General features: G+C 52.2%; 1 protein-coding gene across 1 annotated transcript in view; it reads left to right on the top strand.

The window, feature by feature from the left end:
- The window catches only part of MROH1 (maestro heat like repeat family member 1), a gene marked incomplete in the record, with an annotated part of 402,473 nt that overhangs the window by 228,682 nt on the left and 148,191 nt on the right, over nucleotides 1-25,600 (top strand). Inside the window, 3 exon segments of the mRNA XM_029592292.1 lie at nucleotides 2,563-2,667; nucleotides 5,347-5,482; nucleotides 12,841-12,953. Of these exon segments, the coding sequence (XP_029448152.1) occupies nucleotides 2,563-2,667; nucleotides 5,347-5,482; nucleotides 12,841-12,953 (354 nt within the window).

Raw genomic sequence — 25,600 nt, forward strand, 5'->3', positions numbered from 1 at the left:
TAGTGTGGGAGAGCTAACCAGGGTTATCTGATTCATTCTTCGTGGATGTCGTTACCGCTATGTCTTAGGGACAGCTCTTTAATTATTCCTCTCCTGGAGATATCTTTGTTCTTCTTTGCAGCTGCGAAGTAACTTCTCTCAGTTCTTGCCTCTGATCGGCAGCGAGGCATTTCCCCCCGGGACCTACCGTAGGGTTTTTTCTAGCTGGGCAGAAAAGGGGTTGAAAAGGTGGTATCGCAGATTTTTAACTGAGGAAGGTGGGCTAAAATCCTTTCTGGAAATGAAGACATCATACGACTTTGAGAGCAATCATTATTTTGCTTATTTACAAGCCAGAAGTTGTATTTGCTCTCTGAAGGTATCAGATTAGGGGGCTCATAATGGAGCCCTCTTCTCATGCATGTTGCACATAGAAGACCCTGCTCATCACTCAGTTTCATATTTCTGTCGTCAATTGCTAGATCTGAAACCTAGCATTGATTTTGGTTCTATGCTTGGTACTTGGAAAAGGGAATCGACGCTAGGTTTCACTGACCATTAGTTTGCACTTTGCTTTAAGAGAATAAAACCTGCCCCTTGCAGTATGAGTTTACGGGAAATGCAGTGCACATTTTTGGTCTCAGCAGATGGTGAGTCGATGTTTCTTTCAGGTCGCTCCTTCCCTTCCAAGCTGACGTGATGCTTTTTGATAACTTGTGGGTGGTGGTGTTGGGTAAAAGATTCCTTAGATTGTGGATTAGGAAGGTTTGGCTGTTGGCAAAGAAAGCTACGGTATATTGCAATATTGGGTGGGGGACGTTTCCCCTACTTTAACACATGGGAATATTACGTGCCTGAATGAGAAGTAGGGCGATAAAGTTGATCTGACTAGGAAACATAGGATCGCCTTACCTGTTTGGGAACCTTCTTTACAATCTTTGTCTCATTGGGCTAGAAGTGTAATACTCAATGACTGCTGATTGCCTTTTCTCTCCCTCTGGTTGCATAACGCGTTGGAGGGACATTGGTAAGGGGGGTGGAATTGGTTGTTATGGGGGTCTGTTTGGTTAGAAGGGGTATGGTACCCCTTTATAACGCTGGGGTGGATGCCATCCGGTCCCAGTGATTTGTCCTCCATTGTCACAGATATTTGCTTTAATTGCTCAGAATCTCCACCATTAAAGTGGCTTGGTATACAGACACTGGAAAACGTACATCAATGTATCTGATCCTGTTTCTCTTATTGATTGAGATGTCTTAATAAATTTACTTAAACATAACGAATTCAAATAGTTTTGATCACTTTGCTTGTCACTTCCTTTTCCAGATAATTTATGAATGTGTTAAATAGCACCGGTCCCAGTACTGATGCCTGGGGCACTCCTCTAATGACCTTTCCCATTTGGAAAACTGACCATTTACTCTTACCCCCTCTTCCCAATCCACAATAGGACACCGCCTCCTATCCAATAACTTTTGTAATTTCCTGAAGAGTCTCTCATGGAAGACTTTTTCCACAGGTTTATTTTATTTACGCCTTCAAAAATTCTAAAAGATTGATAAGACAAGACTCCCCCTTGCTAAAACTGTGATAACTCTTCCCATCTAAGCCATGTCTGTCTATAAGGCCAGTGATTTTGTTTTTACGAATGTCTTCTACCGTTTTGCACTGACGTCAGCCTCACCAGTCTGTAGTTTCCTGGGTCTCCTCTGGAGCCCTTATTAAAAACCGGCGTCATATTGGTCACTTTCCAGTCTTCAGGAATTGTGGCTGTTTTAAATGGAAGGTTATAGATCTCTAATGCAGGTTAGCAATGTCATGTTTTAATTCTTTTATAACGCTGGGGTGGATGCCATCCGGTCCCAGTGATTTGTCCTCCATTGTCACAGATATTTGCTTTAATTGCTCAGAATCTCCACCATTAAAGATTGCTTCAGGTGTGTTTAGAGACGACCAAAGCAAAGAATTCATTCAGTTTTTCTGCTATTTCCTTGTCTTGCTTGAGCACCCCTTTTCCCCCCTTGGTCATCTAGAGGCCAAACTGACTTCCTCACAGGGTTTTTGCTTCAAATGTACTTGTAAACGTTTTTATTCGTAGTTTTTGCTTACTGGCAAATTTTGTCACAAAGTCTGTTTGCTGTTTTACATCTAACTTATCAGACCTTATGCTCTTGCCTATTTTCGTCATTTTGGTCTACTTTCCATTTTTTCAAAACTGCCTTTTGAGCCTTAACTGCCTCCTTGACCTCACCATTAAACCATGTTGGCAGTAATACGGTCTTCCTTCGACCTTTATTAATGCATGGAATGTATTTTATCTGGTCTTCCGAAATGGTATTCTTAAACAATGCATCAACAAAATCCATGGAACAATACACACAAAACTTGTAAATAAAGCAAACAAATCCTTTCTTCAAGGGGTCATCATATGGGAATAAACAATGTTGGAGTATGCGACTCATTCAGTGTTGTTCGCAGCTGACAGTTTAATCACAGCCCCAAAGGCTATTTCTCCTGACACAGATTTTGACTCTCCATTGCCTCACCTGATCAGTTTTTCTTTCTTGTTTTTCATCCTATAGCATTTGGGTATCTGGATCAAATCACCAAAAGAGCATGAGAGGGAGCGAGCAGTGAGCATCAGTGCAGCGCTATTGGAATTTTATCTCTGCAAACTGCATATCAACGTAAGTATTGGGGCTACACCACACAGGAGAATATAAACCACATGGTGCACCAACCTTTGCTCCAGACTCTACCCCAGCAAAGGAGATCCATGGTCTAAGAGCTCATTCTATCTTATGTCCTGTCTCCTACCCCCAGACTCTACCCCAGCACAGGAGATCCATGGTCTAAGAGCTCATTCTATCTTATGTCCTGTCTCCTACCCCCAGACTCTACCCCAGCACATGAGATCCATGGTCTAAGAGCTCATTCTATCTTATGTCCTGTCTCCTACCCCCAGACTCTACCCCAGCACATGAGATCCATGGTCTAAGAGCTCATTCTATCTTATGCCCTGTCTCCTACCCCCAGACTCTACCCCAGCACAGGAGATCCATGGTCTAAGCGCTCATTCTATCTTATGTCCTGCCTCCTGCTCCCAGACTCTACCCCAGCACAGGAGATCCATGGTCTAAGAGCTCATTCTATCTTATGTCCTGTCTCCTACCCCCAGACTCTACCCCAGCACATGAGATCCATGGTCTAAGAGCTCATTCTATCTTATGCCCTGCCTCCTACCCCCAGACTCTACCCCAGCACAGGAGATCCATGGTCTAAGAGCTCATTCTATCTTATGTCCTGTCTCCTACCCCCAGACTCTACCCCAGCACATGAGATCCATGGTCTAAGAGCTCATTCTATCTTATGTCCTGTCTCCTACCCCAGACTCTACCCCAGCACAGGAGATCCATGGTCTAAGAGCTCATTCTATCTTATGACCTGTCTCCTACCCCAGACTCTACCCCAGCACAGGAGATCCATGGTCTAAGAGCTCATTCTATCTTATGTCCTGTCTCCTACCCCAGACTCTACCCCAGCACATGAGATCCATGGTCTAAGAGCTCATTCTATCTTATGACCTGTCTCCTACCCCAGACTCTACCCCAGCACAGGAGATCCATGGTCTAAGAGCTCATTCTATCTTATGTCCTGTCTCCTACCCCAGACTCTACCCCAGCACATGAGATCCATGGTCTAAGAGCTCATTCTATCTTATGACCTGTCTCCTACCCCAGACTCTACCCCAGCACAGGAGATCCATGGTCTAAGAGCTCATTCTATCTTATGTCCTGTCTCCTACCCCAGACTCTACCCCAGCACAGGAGATCCATGGTCTAAGAGCTCATTCTATCTTATGACCTGTCTCCTACCCCAGACTCTACCCCAGCACAGGAGATCCATGGTCTAAGAGCTCATTCTATCTTATGACCTGTCTCCTACCCCAGACTCTACCCCAGCACATGAGATCCATGGTCTAAGAGCTCATTCTATCTTATGTCCTGTCTCCTACCCCCAGACTCTACCCCAGCACAGGAGATCCATGGTCTAAGAGCTCATTCTATCTTATGTCCTGTCTCCTACCCCCAGACTCTACCCCAGCACATGAGATCCATGGTCTAAGAGCTCATTCTATCTTATGTCCTGTCTCCTACCCCCAGACTCTACCCCAGCACATGAGATCCATGGTCTAAGAGCTCATTCTATCTTATGCCCTGTCTCCTACCCCCAGACTCTACCCCAGCACAGGAGATCCATGGTCTAAGCGCTCATTCTATCTTATGTCCTGCCTCCTGCTCCCAGACTCTACCCCAGCACAGGAGATCCATGGTCTGAGCTCATTCTATCTTATGTCCTGTCTCCTACCCCCAGACTCTACCCCAGCACATGAGATCCATGGTCTAAGAGCTCATTCTATCTTATGCCCTGCCTCCTACCCCCAGACTCTACCCCAGCACAGGAGATCCATGGTCTAAGAGCTCATTCTATCTTATGTCCTGTCTCCTACCCCCAGACTCTACCCCAGCACATGAGATCCATGGTCTAAGAGCTCATTCTATCTTATGTCCTGTCTCCTACCCCCAGACTCTACCCCAGGACAGGAGATCTATGGTCTGAGCTCATTCTATCTTAGGTCCCATCCCCTGGCCCCAGACTCCGTTGTCGTGCATGGGCCGCATGGTGTCTCACTGTAGTGCTCTCTCGAGTTGTCCTCGTTGCAGAACACCACACTGAGGAAGTACGATTCATAGAGTCTGCTTTATTAAAGAGTCCAGGGATACTTTGCTACCATGGTCTTTGCAGTAGTGTTCAAAGGATAATGATGTGGGTACTTTTATTTTGAAAAGTTGCTCCAAAGAAAATTTCTCGCAGAGGTTTCCACCTGCCTTTTCTGGGAATATTTTTCTGAGCAAAACAGTTCCATAGTTTTGAAAATCCAAAAGTAAGTGCAGAGTTTTCTGCCCCCCCTAAGGCTTCAGTGCAGGCTGTGGAACTGAGCATACGGATGGGGGTTTCCAGGCACCTGTTTTACACAGATCCCTTTGAAGACTGCCTGGCCTGTGGTTTATAGGGGGACGAGTCTCCTCCTGATTCATGTGAGGGACTGGAGGAGGCTGGCCGAGGAGCAAAGCCTCTCAGAAAGATAAGGGTCCCCTTTGAGCTGGTTTTGACTCACATCTGTTGACCTTTGTTTCGTTATTAGATTATTTAAGTTGCATTGTTCACCGCCTAGGGCCATAGCATATGGGTGCTGTACAAATCATAATAAATAATGCATCTTGGTTTTTGCTTTCCTGGTTTTCTGTTCGTTTGATAACCTGAGTGTCTCTTCCCGTTCCCTTGTCCTTTGTTCACATCTTCAGACTGTGGTTCCTTTCTACAACCTTGGCATCCTGATTGGCCTTTTGTCTCCAAGATGTTCAGACTCGTTGGCCACCATCCGTCAACAGACTTTGGACTGTATATACCACCTCCTATACATCCAGCAGCGGTATGGAGGTAAGAGGTCCCAAGATCTTAGAGGCTCTGCCATTACCCCTCCTAAATACCCATCATGAGACCCCACTCTGTGTATAACATCTCCTGTACATCCAGCAATGCTACAGAGGTAAGAGGTCCCAAGATCTTAGAGCATCTCCCATTACCCCTGCTAAATACCCATCATCAGACCCCACTCTGTGTATAACACCTCCTATACATCCAGCAATGCTACAGAGGTAAGAGGTCCCCAGATCTTAGAGCATCTCCCATTACCCCTGCTAAATACCCATCATCAGACCCCACTCTGTGTATAACACCTCCTATACATCCAGCAATGCTACAGAGGTAAGAGGTCCCCAGTTCCCTGTATGTACCAGAATCAGTCCAAACCCCTGGGTTTTACCTCCCCTCCAGCAGATGGAGACAGAGAGAGTTTCACTGACACTGCCTCATAAGCAAGGCAACCTGCAGTCCCTCAGTATTTCTCTGTCTCCAGCAGATGGTGGAGGTGAAAAGCCTGCGGTCTGTCTTATAAAACAAAAAAAGGCAGAATTTCCTGCAGCCAAGGAAGAGAGTAGCTTGCCTCCCGGAGGATCACTAGGTCCTGGTGGGACCATCTTCTCTGGTCCCTGAGGCAAACGAGCAGGGGGTCGGGGACAATTTTTCTTGCTTACTATCCCTTTTGGCTGGACAGGGCTGAAACACCTGGGATCCGGGTCACTCGCCTTGAAAGACCAGCGGAGCCTCCAGCCATCCTCAGGGCCGTGCTTCTTTCCTTGGGTCTAAAGGTTTCCTTTTAAAGGAAAAGAGAAAAAGAAGTCACAAGCCTTGTACAGTGCAGCCGGCAGTGGCCTTGGGATGGCGTGGCGCCCGGTCTGGGGGGACTGACCCGTCGTTCGGTTCCTACCTCTCCGGCCTGCCGGAACGGTTATCTCACTCCCGCCTCCCGGCAGGAGAAGCTCCAGTGATGCCACGGGGTGCGGCCTATTCAGCCTGCGGGGAAGCAAGGGCGCGTCTCTCCCACGATGGCCTTTGTGTCCGGTGCTTCCCCGGGGGTAGGGACCTGTGGGGGATCTCTCAGGTCGCCGCTACGAGTCTGGGAGGCTTAGAGTGGCGCGGCAGCTTACAGAAGGACCCGTTCCCGCTAAGCATGGGAACGGCAGTCATTTTGGCTGCATTTAACTCGAACGCGTGATTCGTGGGGTGGGGGGCGGTGTCAGGATCTCACTCCCCCCTCCCTGTATTTTCCGGAGGTTGGAGCCTCCGGGGGAGGCTTTGAGACTGAGGCCCCAGTAGGAAGTGAGGGGGACCCTGGGGAGGGTCTCTGACTTGTCCTCCTCCCTCCTTTCCCCCAACTTTATTTTGCTTCTCATAAGGCCTATAGAGCGTGTAACTTGGTTCGCCGCAAGTCATCAAAGGAGCATTCAGGGACGCTCCCTAAGAAGGCCAGGACTGATATTAGGGCCACGAGGGTCTGCCAGCTCCTAGGAGCCTCGTCCCCACGCATAGGTGTGAAGTCCTCTCCAGACTCCTCGGATTCGGGAGATCGCCAGGATGAGGTCCCAGCAGTGGGTGACCAGGATACAGATCGGCAGTCTGCCCATCGGACGGCGGTCAAAGGGGATGATCCTAAAGTAGTCCACTTGTTCCACAAGGAGGAGCTGCCTCCTCTCATTCCGGCGGTTCTAGAAGCGCTGGGCGTAGAGAATTCTCCGAAGGCTTCCGAGTTGAGAGCTGTGGACCCGGTCATGGTCGGCCTCCGGGGTCCCACCTGTTCTTTTCCGTTCCATTCTTCGGTCAGCACTGTCCTGTTCAGCAGTGGGATACCCCAGACACAGGTTTAAAAGTTAGCCATGTCGGAAGATGCGCTGGTTCTTCTCCGGGTTCCCAAGGTGGACACCGCGGTCTCGGCAGTGACAAAGAAGATTATTTATTTATTTATTTATTTATTTATTTAAAGCTTTTTTTTATACCGACGTTCGTTTACACATCACATCGGTTTACATGGAACGATATTAAAATAGTGATAGCATGTTTACATGGCACGGTATTAAAATAGTGATTGTTTACGTGGCACGGTATTAAAACAGTGATAGCATGTTTACATGGCACGGTATTAAAATAGTGATAGAATGTTTACATGGCACGGTATTAAAATAGTGATTGTTTACATGGCACGGTATTAAAACAGTGATAGCATGTTTACATGGCACGGTATTAAAATAGTGATAGAATGTTTACATGGCACGGTATTAAAATAGTGATAGAATGTTTACATGGCACGGTATTAAAATAGTGATAGAATGTTTACATGGCACGGTATTAAAATAGTGATAGAATGTTTACATGGCACGGTATTAAAACAGTGATAGAATGTTTACCTGGCACGGTATTAAAACAGTGATAGAATGTTTACATGGCACGGTATTAAAATAGTGATAGATTGTTTACATGGCACGGTATTAAAACAGTGATAGATTGTTTACATGGCACGGTATTAAAATAGTGATAGAATGTTTACCTGGTACGGTATTAAAATAGTGATAGAATGTTTACATGGCACGGTATTAAAATAGTGATAGAATGTTTACCTGGCACGGTATTAAAACAGTGATAGAATGTTTACGTGGCACGGTATTAAAACAGTGATAGAATGTTTACGTGGAACGGTATTAAAATAGTGATAGATTGTTTACGTGGAACGGTATTAAAATAGTGATAGATTGTTTACGTGGCACGGTATTAAAACAGTGATAGAATGTTTACGTGGCACGGTATTAAAACAGTGATAGAATGTTTACCTGGCACGGTATTAAAACAGTGATAGAATGTTTACCTGGCACGGTATTAAAACAGTGATAGAATGTTTACGTGGCACGGTATTAAAACAGTGATAGAATGTTTACGTGGCACGGTATTAAAACAGTGATAGAATGTTTACGTGGCACGGTATTAAAATAGTGATTGTTTACGTGGCACGGTATTAAAATAGTGATAGAATGTTTACGTGGAACGGTATTAAAACAGTGATAGAATGTTTACGTGGCACGGTATTAAAATAGTGATAGAATGTTTACGTGGCACGGTTGGTAACATAACGGTAAACGATAAAGGGATAAACGAAGATATCAAATTTCGAGGGTGGATAATAATGTTTAACAACTTTCAAGGTAAAAAATGTAAATAATTAAACAATGTATGTAAAGGCATAAGCAAGGGATAAACAAGTTGTTGTGAGGGAGGGGGGAGGAGGGGAGGGCATGAGGAATGTAAGGAAGGCCCAGTTAGGGGAATTATGCAAGTGCTTGTTTGAAGAACGAATGGCCATTCCAGTTACTAGAGCGGCAGCGCTGAAGGACTTCAGGACAGGAAGCTGGACGGTCATCTCAAAAAGATCTTCGAGGTGTCTGCTCTTGGCGCCCGAGCAGCTATGTGCAGCAGCTTCCGGCTCAGAGCGGAGCTGCGCTGGATGCAAGTCTTTCTCCGAGGCTGAGGCTCTTCAAGCTGAGCGCTTAGAAGCCGTGGTGGCTTACAGTGCGGATGCATTGTATGATCTTCTCAGAACCTCTTCTAGGACCATGATGTCAGCAGCCTCGGCCAGCGGCTCCTCTGGCTGAGGAATTGGTCGGCCGATGTTGGTTCCAAATCTCAGCTGGGGTTGTTACCCTTCAAGGGGAAGTTATTCTTTGGCAAGGACCTGGAAGAGATGATCAAGTCCCTTGGAGAGAACAAAGTTCACAAGTTGCCGGAGGATAAGCTGAAGGGAAAGTGTTCCTTCCCTTCTCGCCCTCATTTCAAGGGGACTCGCAGATTTCAGGCACCCAGGCCTTCCGGGTCCTCTCAGCGACAGTTCTCAGTCAGACAGCAGTCGTGGAGTCAGTCCTTTTGGGGTTATCAGCCTGGCCGAGATGGCCCTTCACAGGGAGCTGGAGGTGCCAATTCCTCACAATGATGCCAGGCTAGTCCACTCCTCGGTCCCAGGGATAGGAGGCTGATTGGGCTTGTTTTACAAGGAGTGGACCAAGATTACGTCCGACCAGTGGGTCTTAAGTGTGATAAAACTAGGCTATGCTTTAGAATTTGCTCGGCCTTTAAGGGACCGCTTCTTAATTTCCCTATGCTCTTTCCATGAGATGCAGGTAGCAGTAAGTGTCACAGTTTCTCATCTGCGCCAGCTAGGAGCCATTGTCCCAGTTCCTCCGGCAGAACAAGGTCGATATTCCATCTACTTTATCGTTCCCAAAAAACAAGTAACATTCTGCCCGATCCTCGATTTAAAGAAGGTGAACCAGTCTCTGAAGGCTTCTCATTTCCGGATGGAAGCTATGAGATCTGTGATTGCGGCTGTCCATCCGGGGGAGTTCCTGGCATCTTTGGACTTAACTGAAGCCTACTTACCCATAGGGATTTGCCCCAACCACCAGAGGTATCTCCATTTCATGATTCTGGGGGAACACTTCCAGTTCTGCGCTCTTCCTTTCAGTCTGGCGACCGTGTCTCAGACCTTTACCAAGGTGATGGTCATCGTGCTCGCAGCTCTGCAGAGGGAGGGCGTTCTGGTACATCCATACCTGGATGACTGGCTGATTAGGGCAAAATTGGAGACTGTGTCACAAGGCGGTGGATCTGGGACTGGATAGTCAGTTTCGCCAAGAGTCATCTGATTCCTTCCCAGAGTTTGAAGTTCCTAGGGGCACGTTTCGATATGAAAGTGGGAAAGGATTTTCTCACCTACAAGCAGATTTCCAAGCTTCAGGCCCAGGTTTGCAGATTCTTGTCCATGCAGGTCCGGAACTATTTGCAGGTACTAGGCTCTATGGCCTCTACCCTGGAGTTGGTTCCCTGGGCTTTTGCCCACTTAATACCTCTTCAGTCCACATTGCTTTCTTATTTGGATCCTTCATCAAAGGGTTTTCAGCTTCCTCTCCCTCTCCTGGACTTTGCACGTTCCAGTCTCTCTTGGTGGCTCCTTCCGGGCAAGTTGAACTGTGGCGTGGATCTCGAGCTAACCATCTGGATGATAGTTACCACCAGTGCCAATCTCTCGGATTGGGGAGCAGTGTGTCAGGACCAGTCCATTCAGTGGCATAGGTCGCCAGAGGAGGCCTCTTGGTCCATTAGTCGCCTAGAGACAAGAGCAGTCCGTCTCGCACTCATTGCCTTCTTATCCTTGGTGAGGGGAAAGCCAGTAAGAGTGTTGTCGGACAATGCAACGACAGTAGCTTACATCAAACAACAAGGTGGAACCAAGAGTCGAGCATTAGCTCAGGAAGCCTGCCTTTTGTTTGCCTGGGCAGAGCACCATCTAGAATGCTTGACAGCATCTCATATAGCAGGCTCGGACAACATACAAGCCAACTTTATGTGCTGGCAGCAACTAGACCCTAGGGAGTGGGAGCTGTCTCAGGAAGCGATGCGCCTTGTCACTCGCGGATAGGTCTTGCCTGTGTGGACTTGATGGTGACCTTCCGCAATGCCAAGGCCCCACGCTTCTTCAGTTGTCGAAGAGAAAGAGGGGCGGAAAGAGTAGATGCCTTGGTTCTGTCCTGGCCCACAGATGTCCTGCTGTATGTGTTTCCTCCATGGCCGCTAGTTGGCAAGATCCTACGACTCATCGAAGCTCATCTGGGCGAGGTAATTCTCACTGCTCCAGAGTGGCCGAGACATCCGTGGTTTGCGGATCTAGTCAGTTTGGCAGTGGATGGGCCCTTATGGCTGGCTCATCTACTGAATCTTCTTCATCAGGGCCCTGTTTGTTTCGATCAGGTGAAACGGTTTTGTCTAGCGGCCTGGCTTTTGAAAGGCAGCACTTGAAGGATAAGGGATGCTCGGACGCAATCGTTACTACCCTTTTGCAGTCTAGGAAGTCCTCCACTTCTCTAGCTTATGTGAGAGTCTGGAAGATTTTTGACTCCTGGTGTGCCGGTCAACATTTGGATCCCAGGCGAGCCGCAGTGGCTCATATTTTGGCCTTTCTTCAGTGCGGCTTAGTCAAGGGGCTGTCCTTGAACCCGGAGAGAATTAAAGTGGCGGCTTTAGGTTGTCTATGCTGTAAGGTTCACGGGTTTACTCTTTCAGCTCACCCAGATGTGGTGCGTTTCCTTCAGGGAGTAAAACATTTATGCCCTCCGGTCCAACAGCCATGTCCTTCATGGAGCCTGAATGTGGTCTTAAAGGCTACGTGTGCGCCACCTTTTGAACCTCTCAGGCGAGCGAGAATTGAAAGACCTCAGTTGAAGGTGGTTTTCTTGATGGCTATCTGAACAGCTCGCAGGATTTCCGAGCTTCAGGCTTTCTCTTGCAGGGATGATGGAATGTCCTTGCGGTTGGTTCCTTCCTTTTTACCTAAGATAGTGTCATCTTTTCACTTAAACCAGTCTGTGGAGCTCCTGTCCTTCTTAGCTTTGGATCCCTTGGAGCGGGTTCTAAGGATTTACGGCGTTTGGATGTCAAGCCCGCTTTGTTGTGGTATTTGGAGGTTACCTACAGTTTCCGCTTGTCGGATCACCTTTTTGTCTTTTCTGAAGGATTGGGCTTCACCTTAACCAGGGTGGAACCAGACTGCTGGCGCTAACCTTTAAAAGGGAGATAGAGCAGCTTTTAAACTAGAACAAAGGGGAAAGCCGACAGTCACTCAGCAGCGCATGGTTCGGAGAGATGTATCTTTAAAGGATACTAATGATGCATTAGAATTAGGGCATCCCGACAGTGAGGTTCTAATAATAAGAAAAGTAGTCCAAGTGCCTGTAACTAAAAACTCACCTGAGCTAAAAAATTCTAACTTATCCCTATCAATTAAAAAGCAGAATGAAAATACAAACAAAAAACAAACTTTGAAATGTTTGTATGCTAATGCCAGAAGTCTAAGAAGTAAGATGGGAGAATTAGAATGTATAGCAGTGAATGATGACATAGACTTAATTGGCATCTCAGAGACATGGTGGAAGGAGGATAACCAATGGGACAGTGCTATACCGGGGTACAAATTATATCGCAATGACTGTTGTAATGTTTTAAGCACAAATAATCCTCTCTTTCCTGTTTCAAATGATTTTGGATTATGCTTGCTTTCTGCGCTGTTCTCTGCATTGTGTTTATCAGTCTGAGGACTGAGAGAGACTCTTCCTCTTCATCCCGGTTACTTTCCTGCAGCAGGGGAAGGATGCGCTCTGTTACTTCCCTTACTTGTCAGTTTTATAGCAAAATAACCTGTTGTATTACATTAGTGAACACTCCCAGTGCTGGGAGCAGTTCTCCTTCTCCACAGCAGAGGGCGCCCTCTGATCTGGAGTTAGGAGCCGGCACCCAGTAGAGCCAAGCCAGAGTGATGAATGAGTCTCCCTCTTACCAAGGTGTGTGTCTGTGTCCTCCTGCAGGGTTTGCCCACGATCACACAGACGAACTGATAGAAAAGCTGAAACCCCTCCGAAGAGGCCTAGAAAACCCCGATTCCAACTTCCTTTTCCATACCTGTTCCAACATCGCCATGGTAAGTACCAGCAGGGGCTGGGGTGAAAGGTCAGGGCCACCTGAAGGGCCCTTAAAATCCAGAACCTGCTCTCTGACACTGAATGGGATGGGGGGATGGGGAGAAGATAGTTCCACCTCTGCTCTCCGACACTGAATGGGATGGGGGATGGGAGAAGGTAGTTCCACCTCTGCTCTCTGACACTGAATGGGATGGGGGGGGGATGGGAGAAGGTAGTTCCACCTCTGCTCTCTGACACTGAATGGGATGGGGGGGGGGGGGGGATGGGAGAAGGTAGTTCCACCTCTGCTCTCTGACACTGAATGGGATGGGGGATGGGAGAAGGTAGTTCCACCTCTGCTCTCTGACACTGAATGGGATGGGGGATGGGAGAAGGTAGTTCCACCTCTGCTCTCTGACACTGAATGGGATGGGGGATGGGAGAAGGAAGTTCCACCTCTGCTCTCTGACACTGAATGGGATGGGGGATGGGAGAAGGTAGTTCCACCTCTGCTCTCTGACACTGAATGGGATGGGGGGGGATGGGAGAAGGTAGTTCCACCTCTGCTCTCTGACACTGAATGGGATGGGGGGGGGGGGATGGGAGGAGGTAGTTCACCTCTGCTCTCTGACACTGAATGGGATGGGGGGGGGAATGGGAGAAGGTAGTTCCACCTCTGCTCTCTGACACTGAATGGGATGGGGGATGGGAGAAGGTAGTTCCACCTCTGCTCTCTGACACTGAATGGGATGGGGATGGGAGAAGGTAGTTTCACCTCTGCTCTCTGACACTGAATGGGATGGGGGATGGGAGAAGGAAGTTCCACCTCTGCTCTCTGACACTGAATGGGATGGGGGGGGGGGGGAATGGGAGAAGGTAGTTCCACCTCTGCTCTCTGACACTGAATGGGATGGGGGGGGGGGGGGATGGGAGAAGGTAGTTCCACCTCTGCTCTCTGACACTGAATGGGATGGGGGATGGGAGAAGGTAGTTCCACCTCTGCTCTCTGACACTGAATGGGATGGGGGGGGGATGGGAGAAGGTAGTAGTTCCACCTCTGCTCTCTGACACTGAATGGGATGGGGGGGGGGATGGGAGAAGGTAGTTCCACCTCTGCTCTCTGACACTGAATGGGATGGGGGGGGGGGATGGGAGAAGGTAGTTCCACCTCTGCTCTCTGACACTGAATGGGATGGGGGATGGGAGAAGGTAGTTCCACCTCTGCTCTCTGACAGTGAATGGGATGGGGGGGGGGGGGATGGGAGAAGGTAGTTCCACCTCTGCTCTCTGACACTGAATGGGATGGGGGGGGGGATGGAGAAGGTAGTTCCACCTCTGCTCTCCTGACACTGAATGGGATGGGGGATGGGAGAAGGTAGTTCCACCTCTGCTCTCTGACACTGAATGGGATGGGGGGGGGGATGGGAGAAGGTAGTTCCACCTCTGCTCTCTGACACTGAATAGGGATGGGGGGGGGGTGGGAGAAGGTAGTTCCACCTCTGCTCTCTGACACTGAATTGGGATGGGGGGATGGGAGAAGGTAGTTCCACCTCTGCCTCTCTGACACTGAATGGGATGGGGGGATGAGAGAAGGTAGTTCCACCTCTGCTCTCTAACACTGAATGGGATGGGGGGGGATGGGAGAAGGTAGTTCCACCTCTGCTCCCTGACACTGAATGGGATGGGGGGGGGATGGGAGAAGGTAGTTCCACCTCTGCTCTCTGACACTGAATGGGATGGGGGATGGGAGAAGGTAGTTCCACCTCTGCTCTCTGACACTGAATGGGATGGGGGGGGATGGGAGAAGGTAGTTCCACCTCTGCTCTCTGACACTGAATGGATGGGGGGGGGATGGGAGAAGGTAGTTCCACCTCTGCTCTCTGACACTGAATGGGATGGGGGGGGGATGGGAGAAGGTAGTTCCACCTCTGCTCCGTGACACTGAATGGGATGGGGGGGGGGATGGGAGAAGGTAGTTCCACCTCTGCTCCGTGACACTGAATGGGATGGGGGGGGGATGGGAGAAGGCAGTTCCACCTCTGCTCTCTGACACTGAATGGGATGGGGGGGGATGGGAGAAGGTAGTTCCACCTCTGCTCTCTGACACTGAATGGGATGGGGGGGGGGGGGATGGGAGAAGGTAGTTCCACCTCTGCTCTCTGACACTGAATGGGATGGGGGGGGGGATGGGAGAAGGTAGTTCCACCTCTGCTCTCTGACACTGAATGGGATGGGGGGGGGATGGGAGAAGGCAGTTCCACCTCTGCTCTCTGACACTGAATGGGATGGGGGGGGGATGGGAGAAGGCAGTTCCACCTCTGCTCTCTGACACTGAATGGGATGGGGGGGGGGGATGGGAGAAGGTAGTTCCACCTCTGCTCTCTGACACTGAATGGGATGGGGGGGGGGATGGGAGAAGGCTAGTTCCACCTCTGCTCTCTGACACTGAATGGGATGGGGGGGGGATGGGAGATGGTAGTTCCACCTCTGCTCTCTGACACTGAATGGGATTGGGGGGGGGGGGATGGGAGAAGGTAGTTCCACCTCTGCTCTCTGACACTGAATGGGATGGGGGGGGGATGGGAGAAGGTAGTTCCACCTCTGCTCTCTGACCCTGAATGGGATGGGGGGGGAGGGATGGGAGAAGGTAGTTCCACCTCTGCTCTCTGACACTGAATGGGATGGGGGGGATGGGAGAAGGTAGTTCCACCTCTGCTCTCTGACACTGAATGGGATGGGGGGAGGGGTGGGAGAAGGTAGTTCCACCTCTGCTCTCTGACACTGAATGGGATGGGGGGGGGATGGGAGAAGGTAGTTCCACCTCTGCTCTCTGACACTGAATGGGATGGGGGGGGGGGATGGGAGAAGGTAGTTCCACCTCTGCTCTCTGACACTGAATGGGATGGGGGGGGGGATGGGAGAAGGTAGTTCCACCTCTGCTCTCTGACACTGAATGGGATGGGGGATGGGAGAAGGTAGTTCCACCTCTGCTCTCTGACACTGAATGGGATGGGGGGGATGGGAGAAGGTAGTTCCACCTCTGCTCTCTGACACTGAATGGGATGGGGGGGGGGATGGGAGAAGGTAGTTCCACCTCTGCTCTCTGACCCTGAATGGGATGGGGGGGGGGATGGGAGAATGGTAGTTCCACCTCTGCTCTCTGACACTGAATGGGATGGGGGGGGGGATGGGAGAAGGTAGTTCCACCTCTGCTCTCTGACACTGAATGGGATGGGGGGGGGGGATGGAGAAGGTAGTTCCACCTCTGCTCTCTGACACTGAATGGGATGGGGGGGGGGGGATGGGAGAAGGTAGTTCCACCTCTGCTCTCTGACACTGAATGGGATGGGGGGGGTGGGGATGGGAGAAGGTAGTTCCACCTCTGCTCTCTGACACTGAATGGGATGGGGGGGGGATGGGAGAAGGTAGTTCCACCTCTGCTCTCTGACACTGAATGGGATGGGGGGGGGGATGGAGAAGGTAGTTCCACCTCTGCTCTCTGACACTGAATGGGATGGGGGGGGGATGGGAGAAGGTAGTTCCACCTCTGCTCTCTGACACGGAATGGGATGGGGGGGGGGGGATGGGAGAAGGTAGTTCCACCCTCTGCTCTCTGACACTGAATGGGATGGGGGGGGGGATGGGAGAAGGTAGTTCCACCTCTGCTCTCTGACACTGAATGGGATGGGGGGGGGGATGGGAGAAGGTAGTTCCACCTCTGCTCTCTGACACTGAATGGGATGGGGGGGGGGATGGCAAAGGTAGTTCCACCTCTGCTCTCTGACACTGAATGGGATGGGGGGGGGATGGGAGAAGGTAGTTCCACCTCTGCTCTCTGACACTGAATGGGATGGGGGGGGGATGGGAGAAGGTAGTTCCACCTCTGCTCCGTGACACTGAATGGGATGGGGGGGAGATGGGAGAAGATAGTTCCACCTCTGCTCCGTGACACTGAATGGGATGGGGGGGGGATGGGAGAAGGTAGTTCCACCTCTGCTCCGTGACACTGAATGGGATGGGGGGGGGATGGGAGAAGGTAGTTTCACCTCTGCTCTCTGACACTGAATGGGATGGGGGGGGGATGGGAGAAGGCAGTTCCACCTCTGCTCTCTGACACTGAATGGGATGGGGGGGGGGGATGGGAGAAGGCTAGTTCCACCTCTGCTCTCTGACACTGAATGGGATGGGGGGGGGGATGGGAGAAGGCAGTTCCACCTCTGCTCTCTGACACTGAATGGGATGGGGGATGGGAGAAGGTAGATCCTCCTCTGCTCTCTGACACTGAATGGGATGGGGGGGGGGGGATGGGAGAAGGTAGTTCCACCTCTGCTCTCTGACACTGAATGGGATGGGGGGGGATGGGAGAAGGTAGTTCCACCTCTGCTCTCTGACACTGAATGGGATGGGGGGGGGGGATGGGAGAAGGTAGTTCCACCTCTGCTCTCTGACACTGAATGGGATGGGGGGGGGGATGGGAGAAGGTACGTTCCACCTCTGCTCTCTGACACTGAATGGGATGGGGGGATGGGAGAAGGTAGTTCCACCTCTGCTCTCTGACACTGAATGGGATGGGGGGGGGATGGGAGAAGGTAGTTCCACCCTCTGCTCTCTGACACTGAATGGGATGGGGGGGGGGTGGGAGAAGGTAGTTCCACCTCTGCTCTCTGACACTGAATGGGAGGGGGATGGGAGAAGGTAGTTCCACCTCTGCTCTGACACTGAATGGGATGGGGGGGGGGGATGGGAGAAGGTAGTTCCACCTCTGCTCTCTGACACTGAATGGGATGGGATGGGAGAAGGTAGTTCCACCTCTGCTCTCTGACACTGAATGGGATGGGGGGGGGGATGGGAGGGTGGTAGTTCCACCTCTGCTCTCTGACACTGAAGGGGGGGGGGGGGGATGGAGAAGGTAGTTCCACCTCTGCTCTGACACTGAAAGGGGGGGGGATGGGAGAAGGTAGTTCCACCTCTGCTCTCTGACACTGAATGGGATGGGGGGGGGGATGGCAAAGGTAGTTCCACCTCTGCTCTCTGACACTGAATGGGATGGGGGGGGGGATGGGAGAAGGTAGTTCCACCTCTGCTCCTGACACTGAATGGGATGGGGGGGGGATGGGAGAAGGTAGTTCCACCTCTGCTCTCTGACACTGAATGGGATGGGGGGGGGGATGGGAGAAGGTAGTTCCACCTCTGCTCTCTGACACTGAATGGGATGGGGGGGGGGATGGGAGAAGGTAGTTCCACCTCTGCTCTCTGACACTGAATGGGATGGGGGGGGGGATGGGAGAAGGTAGTTCCACCTCTGCTCTCTGACACTGAATGGGATGGGGGGGGATGGGAGAAGGTAGTTCCACCTCTGCTCTCTGACACTGAATGGGATGGGGGGGGGATGGGAGAAGGTAGTTCCACCTCTGCTCTCTGACACTGAATGGGATGGGGGGGGGGATGGGAGAAGGTAGTTCCACCTCTGCTCTCTGACACTGAATGGGATGGGGGGGGGATGGGAGAAGGTAGTTCCACCTCTGCTCTCTGACACTGAATGGGATGGGGGGGGGATGGGAGAAGGTAGTTCCACCTCTGCTCTCTGACACTGAATGGGATGGGGGGGGGGGGATGGGAGAAGGTAGTTCCACCTCTGCTCTCTGACACTGAATGGATGGGGGGGATGGGAGAAGGTAGTTCCACCTCTGCTCTCGTGACACTGAATGGGATGGGGGGGGGGATGGGAGAAGGTAGTTCCACCTCTGCTCTCTGACACTGAATGGGATGGGGGATGGGAGAAGGTAGTTCCACCTCTGCTCTCTGACACTGAATGGGATGGGGGGGGATGGGAGAAGGTTAGTTCCACCTCTGCTCTCTGACACTGAATGGGATGGGGGGGGGATGGGAGAAGGTAGTTCCACCTCTGCTCTCTGACACTGAATGGGATGGGGGGGGGGATGGGAGAAGGTAGTTCCACCTCTGCTCTCGTGACACTGAATGGGATGGGGGGGGGATGGGAGAAGGTAGTTCCACCTCTGCTCCGTGACACTGAATGGGATGGGGGGGGGGATGGGAGAAGGTAGTTCCACCTCTGCTCTCTGACACTGAATGGGATGGGGGGGGGATGGGAGAAGGTAGGTTCCACCTCTGCTCTCTGACACTGAATGGGATGGGGGGGGGGGTGGGAGAAGGCAGTTCCACCTCTGCTCTCTGACACTGAATGGGATGGGGGAGGGGATGGGAGAAGGTAGTTCCACCTCTGCTCTCTGACACTGAATGGGATGGGGGGGGGGGATGGGAGAAGGTAGTTCCACCTCTGCTCTCTGACACTGAATGGGATGGGGGGGGGGATGGGAGAAGGTAGTTCCACCTCTGCTCTCTGACACTGAATGGGATGGGGGGGGGGATGGCAAAGGTAGTTCCACCTCTGCTCTCTGACACTGAATGGGATGGGGGGGGATGGGAGAAGGCAGTTCCACCTCTGCTCTCTGACACTGAATGGGATTGGGGGGGGGGGGATGGGAGAAGGTAGTTCCACCTCTGCTCTCTGACACTGAATGGGATGGGGGGGGGGGGATGGGAGAAGGTAGTTCCACCTCTGCTCTCTGACCCTGAATGGGATGGGGGGATGGGAGAAGGTAGTTCCACCTCTGCTCTCTGACACTGAATGGGATGGGGGGGGGGGATGGGAGAAGGTAGTTCCACCTCTGCTCTCTGACACTGAATGGGATGGGGGGAGGGGGGGAGAAGGTAGTTCCACCTCTGCTCTCTGACACTGAATGGGATGGGGGGGGGGGGGTGGAGAAGGTAGTTCCACCTCTGCTCTCTGACACTGAATGGGATGGGGGGGGGGGATGGCAAAGGTAGTTCCACCTCTGCTCTCTGACACTGAATGGGATGGGGATGGGAGAAGGTAGTCCACCTCTGCTCTCTGACACTGAATGGGATGGGGGAATGGGAGAAGGTAGTTCCACCTCTGCTCTCTGACACTGAATGGGATGGGAATGGGAGAAGGAAGTTCCACCTCTGCTCTCTGACACTGAATGGGATGGGGGGGGGATGGGAAGAAGGTAGTTCCACCTCTGCTCTCTGACACTGAATGGGAGGGGGGGGGGGGTGGGAGAAGGTAGTTCCACCTCTGCTCTCTGACATGAATGGGATGGGGGAATGGGAGAAGGTAGTTCCACCTCTGCTCTCTGACACTGAATGGGATGGGGGGGGGGATGGGAGAAGGTAGTTCCACCTCTGCTCTCTGACACTGAATGGGATGGGGGGGGGGATGGGAGAAGGTAGTTCCACCTCTGCTCTCTGACACTGAATGGGATGGGGGGGGGGGGATGGGAGAAGGTAGTTCCACCTCTGCTCTCTGACACTGAATGGGATGGGGGGGGGGATGGGAGAAGGTAGTTCCACCTCTGCTCTCTGACACTGAATGGGATGGGGGGGATGGGAGAAGGTAGTTCCACCTCTGCTCTCTGACACTGAATGGGATGGGGGGTGGTGGGAGAAGGTAGTTCCACCTCTGCTCTCTGACACTGAATGGGATGGGGGGGGGGTGGGAGAAGGTAGTTCCACCTCTGCTCTCTGACACTGAATGGGATGGGGGGGGGATGGGAGAAGGTAGTTCCACCTCTGCTCTCTGACACTGAATGGGATGGGGGGGGGGTGGGAGAAGGTAGTTCCACCTCTGCTCTCTGACACTGAATGGGATGGGGGGATGGGAGAAGGTAGTTCCACCTCTGCTCTCTGACACTGAATGGGATGGGGGGGATGGGAGAAGGAGTTCCACCTCTGCTCTCTGACACTGAATGGGATGGGGGGGGGGGATGGGAGAAGGTAGTTCCACCCTCTGCTCTCTGACACTGAATGGGATGGGGGGATGGGAGAAGGTAGTTCCACCTCTGCTCTCTGACACTGAATGGGATGGGGGGGATGGGAGAAGGTAGTTCCACCTCTGCTCTCTGACACTGAATGGGATGGGGGGGGGATGGGAGAAGGTAGTTCCACCTCTGCTCTCTGACACTGCATGGGATGGGGGGGGGGGGGGAGAAGGTAGTTCCACCTCTGCTCTCTGACACTGAATGGGATGGGGGGGGGGATGGGAGAAGGTAGTTCCACCTCTGCTCTCTGACACTGAATGGATGGGGGGGGGATGGGAGAAGGTAGTTCCACCTCTGCTCTCTGACACTGAATGGGATGGGGGGGGGGATGGGAGAAGGTAGTTCCACCTCTGCTCTCTGACACTGAATGGGATGGGGGGGGGGGGGATGGGAGAAGGTAGTTCCACCTCTGCTCTCTGACACTGAATGGGATGGGGGGGGGGGGATGGGAGAAGGTAGTTCCACCTCTGCTCTCTGACACTGAATGGGATGGGGGGGGGTGGGATGGGAGAAGGTAGTTCCACCTCTGCTCTCTGACACTGAATGGGATGGGGGGGGGGGGGGATGGGAGAAGGTAGTTCCACCTCTGCTCTCTGACACTGAATGGGATGGGGGGGGGGATGGGAGAAGGTAGTTCCACCTCTGCTCTCTGACACTGAATGGGATGGGGGGGGGGATGGGAGAAGGTAGTTCCACCTCTGCTCTCTGACACTGAATGGGATGGGGGGGGGGGATGGGAGAAGGTAGTTCCACCTCTGCTCTCTGACACTGAATGGGATGGGGGGGGGGATGGGAGAAGGTAGTTCCACCTCTGCTCTCTGACACTGAATGGGATGGGGGGGGGGGATGGGAGAAGGTAGTTCCACCTCTGCTCTCTGACACTGAATGGGATGGGGGGGGGGTGGATGGGAGAAGGTAGTTCCACCTCTGCTCTCTGACACTGAATGGGATGGGGGGGGGGGATGGGAGAAGGTAGTTCCACCTCTGCTCTCTGACACTGAATGGGATGGGGGGGGGGATGGGAGAAGGTAGTTCCACCTCTGCTCTCTGACACTGAATGGGATGGGGGGGGGGGGATGGGAGAAGGTAGTTCCACCTCTGCTCTCTGACACTGAATGGGATGGGGAGGGGGGGATGGGAGAAGGTAAGTTCCACCTCTGCTCTCTGACACTGAATGGGATGGGGGGGGGATGGGAGAAGGTAGTTCCACCTCTGCTCTCTGACACTGAATGGGGATGGTGGGGGGGATGGCAAAGGTAGTTCCACCTCTGCTCTCTGACACTGAATGGGATGGGGGGGGGGGGGATGGGAGAAGGTAGTTCCACCTCTGCTCTCTGACACTGAATGGGATGGGGGGGGGATGGGAGAAGGTAGTTCCACCTCTGCTCTCTGACACTGAATGGGAATGGGGGGGGGGATGGGAGAAGGTAGTTCCACCTCTGCTCTCTGACCCTGAATGGGATGGGGGGATGGGAGAAGGTAGTTCCACCTCTGCTCTCTGACACTGAATGGGATGGGGGGGGGGGATGGGAGAAGGTAGTTCACCTCTGCTCTCTGACACTGAATGGGATGGGGGGGGGGATGGGAGAAGGGTAGTTCCACCCTGCTCTCTGACACTGAATGGGATGGGGGGGGGGGGGGAGAAGGTAGTTCCACCTCTGCTCTCTGACACTGAATGGGATGGGGGTGGGGAGAAGGTAGTTCCACCTCTGCTCTCTGACACTGAATGGGAAGGGGGGGGGGATGGGAGAAGGTAGTTCCACCTCTGCTCTCTGACACTGAATGGGATGGGGGATGGGAGAAGGTAGTTCCACCTCTGCTCTCTGACTCTGAATGGGATGGGGGGATGGGAGAAGGTAGTTCCACCTCTGCTCTCTGACACTGAATGGGATGGAGGGGGGGATGGGAGAAGGTAGTTCCACCTCTGCTCTCTGACACTGAATGGGATGGAGGGGGGGATGGGAGAAGGTAGTTCCACCTCTGCTCTCTGACACTGAATGGGATGGGGGGGGGGGGATAGGAGAAGGTAGTTCCACCTCTGCTCTCTGACACTGAATGGGATGGGGGGGATGGGAGAAGGTACGTCCACCTCTGCTCTCTGACACTGAATGGATGGGGGGGGGATGGGAGAAGGTAGTTCCACCTCTGCTCTCTGACACTGAATGGGATGGGGGGGGGGATGGGAGAAGGGTAGTTCCACCTCTGCTCTCTGACACTGAATGGGATGGGGGGGGGGGGAAGGAGAAGGTAGTTCCACCTTGCTCTCTGACACTGAATGGGATGGGGTGGGGATGGGAGAAGGTAGTTCCACCTCTGCTCTCTGACACTGAATGGGATGGAGGGGGGGATGGGAGAAGGTAGTTCCACCTCTGCTCTCTGACACGGAATGGATGGGGGGGGGGGGGATGGGAGAAGGTAGTTCCACCTCTGCTCTCTGACACTGAATGGGATGGGGGGGGGGGATGGGAGAAGGTAGTTCCACCTCTGCTCTCTGACACTGAATGGGATGGGGGGGGATGGGAGAAGGTAGTTCCTCCTCTGCTCTCTGACACTGAATGGGATGGGGGGGGGATGGGAGAAGGTAGTTCCACCTCTGCTCTCTGACACTGAATGGGATGGGGGGGGATGGGAGAAGGTAGTTCCACCTCTGATCTCTGACACTGAATGGGATGGGGGGGGGGGAGGGAGAAGGTAGTCCACCTCTGCTATCTGACACTGAATGGGATGGGGGGGGGATGGGATGGAGAAGGTAGTTCCACCTCTGCTCTCTGACACTGAATGGGATGGGGGTGGGATGGGAGAAGGTAGTTCCACCTCTGCTCTCTGACACTGAATGGGATGGGGGGGGGGGGGGGTGGGGAGAAGGTAGTTCCACCTCTGCTCTCTGACACTGAATGGGATGGGGGGGGGATGGGAGAAGGTAGTTCCACCTCTGCTCTCTGACACTGAATGGGATGGGGTGGTGGGGGGTGGGAGAAGGTAGTTCCACCTCTGCTCTCTGACACTGAATGGGATGGGGGGGGGGGGTGGGAGAAGGTAGTTCCACCTCTGCTCTCTAACACTGAATGGGATGGGGGGGGGGGTGGGAGAAGGTAGTTTCCACCTCTGCTCTCTGACACTGAATGGGATGGGGGGGGGATGGAGAAGGTAAGTTCCACCTCTGCTCTCTGACACTGGAATGGGATGGGGGGGGGATGGGAAGAAGGTAGTTCCACCTCTGCTCTCTGACACTGAATGGGATGGGGGGGGGGGATGGGAGAAGGTAGTTCCACCTCTGCTCTCTGACACTGAATGGGATGGGGGGGGGATGGGAGAAGGTAGTTCCAACCTCTGCTCTCTGACACTGAATGGGATTGGAGGGGGGGGGGGGGATGGGAGAAGGTAGTTCCACCTCTGCTCTCTGACACTGAATGGGATGGGGGGGGGGGGGATGGGAGAAGGTTAGTTCCACCTCTGCTCTCTGACACTGAATGGGATGGGGGGGATGGGGAATGGGAGAAGGTAGTTCACCTCTGCTCTCTGACACTGAATGGGATGGGGGGGGGATGGGAGAAGGTAGTTCCACCTCTGCTCTCTGACACTGAATGGGATGGGGGGGGGGATGGAGAAGGGGGTGAGTGTGCACTGAATTTGTTTACATTACATCTTTGCGCTGATCCTGTATAGAGAGAGGCAGCTCCCCCTTTGCTCTGGATGTTGTCTGGGTAGTGGGGGTTGCAGATCCGCATAAGAATCCTAAGACTTTGCCATACGGGTTCAGACCAAAGGTCCATCAAGTACCTGGCAGGATCCCCAGGGGTAGAGAGGTTCCCAAGCTGCTCATCCCAGCTCCACCTTAGTGATGATTAATGAACATTTCCTCCAGGAACTTATCCAAACCTTTTTTTAAACTCTCTCTATACTAATAGCTTTCACACCAAATCTTCAGGCAGAGAATACCAGAGCGTAGCTATGCATTGAGTAAAAAATGATTTTCTCCTTGTTTTTTTAAATGTATTCCTCAGTAACTTCATTGCGTGTCTTTGTACTCTTTGAAGTGAAAACAGTTATTCACATTTACCCGTTCCACTCCACTCATGATTTTATGGGCCTCTCTCATATCCCCCCTCAGCCTCTCTTCTCCCTGCTGAGCAGCCCTAACCTCTTCAGCCTTCCTGATACGGGAGCTGCTACATCCCCTTTATCCTTCTCTGTACATTTTCTAATTCCTGCTATATCTTGTTTGAGATGTGGTGACCAGAACTGACTACCTCCGCTGTACTGAGAGTCAGGAGTTTGTGATGAGGATAGAAAGGATTACAGCACCTCCAAAGTGCTGTGAGTCAGGAGCGTTTGTGGTGGTGGAAGGGTCTACAATACTCCTGCCAGGTTTACAGTCAGGAGTCTATTGTGGGGATGGAGGGACTGCAGCATCTCCTCTGTGCTGACAGTCAGGAGTGTATGGTGGGGATGGAGGGGATGGAGGGTCTGCAGTATCTCCTCTGTGCTGACAGTCAGGAGTGTATGGTGGGGATGGAGGGACTGCCGCTTGTCTGCTGTGCGTATAGTGAGGAATCTTGGTGGGGATGGAGGGACTGCAGCATCTCCTCTGTGCTGACAGTTAGTAGTCTGTGGTGGGGATGGAGGGACTGCAGCATCTCCTCTGTGCTGACAGTCAGTAACCTTGGTGATGAAGGGACTGCAGCATCTCTTCTGTGCTGACTGTCAGAAGTCTGTAGTGGTGATGGAGGGACAGCAGCATCTCCTCTATGCTGACAGTCAGGAACCTTGGTGGTGATGGAGGGGACTGCAGCATCTCCTCTGTG

This window comes from Rhinatrema bivittatum, chromosome 2 (genome assembly GCF_901001135.1).
Source record: "Rhinatrema bivittatum chromosome 2, aRhiBiv1.1, whole genome shotgun sequence".
NCBI lineage: Eukaryota > Metazoa > Chordata > Amphibia > Gymnophiona > Rhinatrematidae > Rhinatrema > Rhinatrema bivittatum.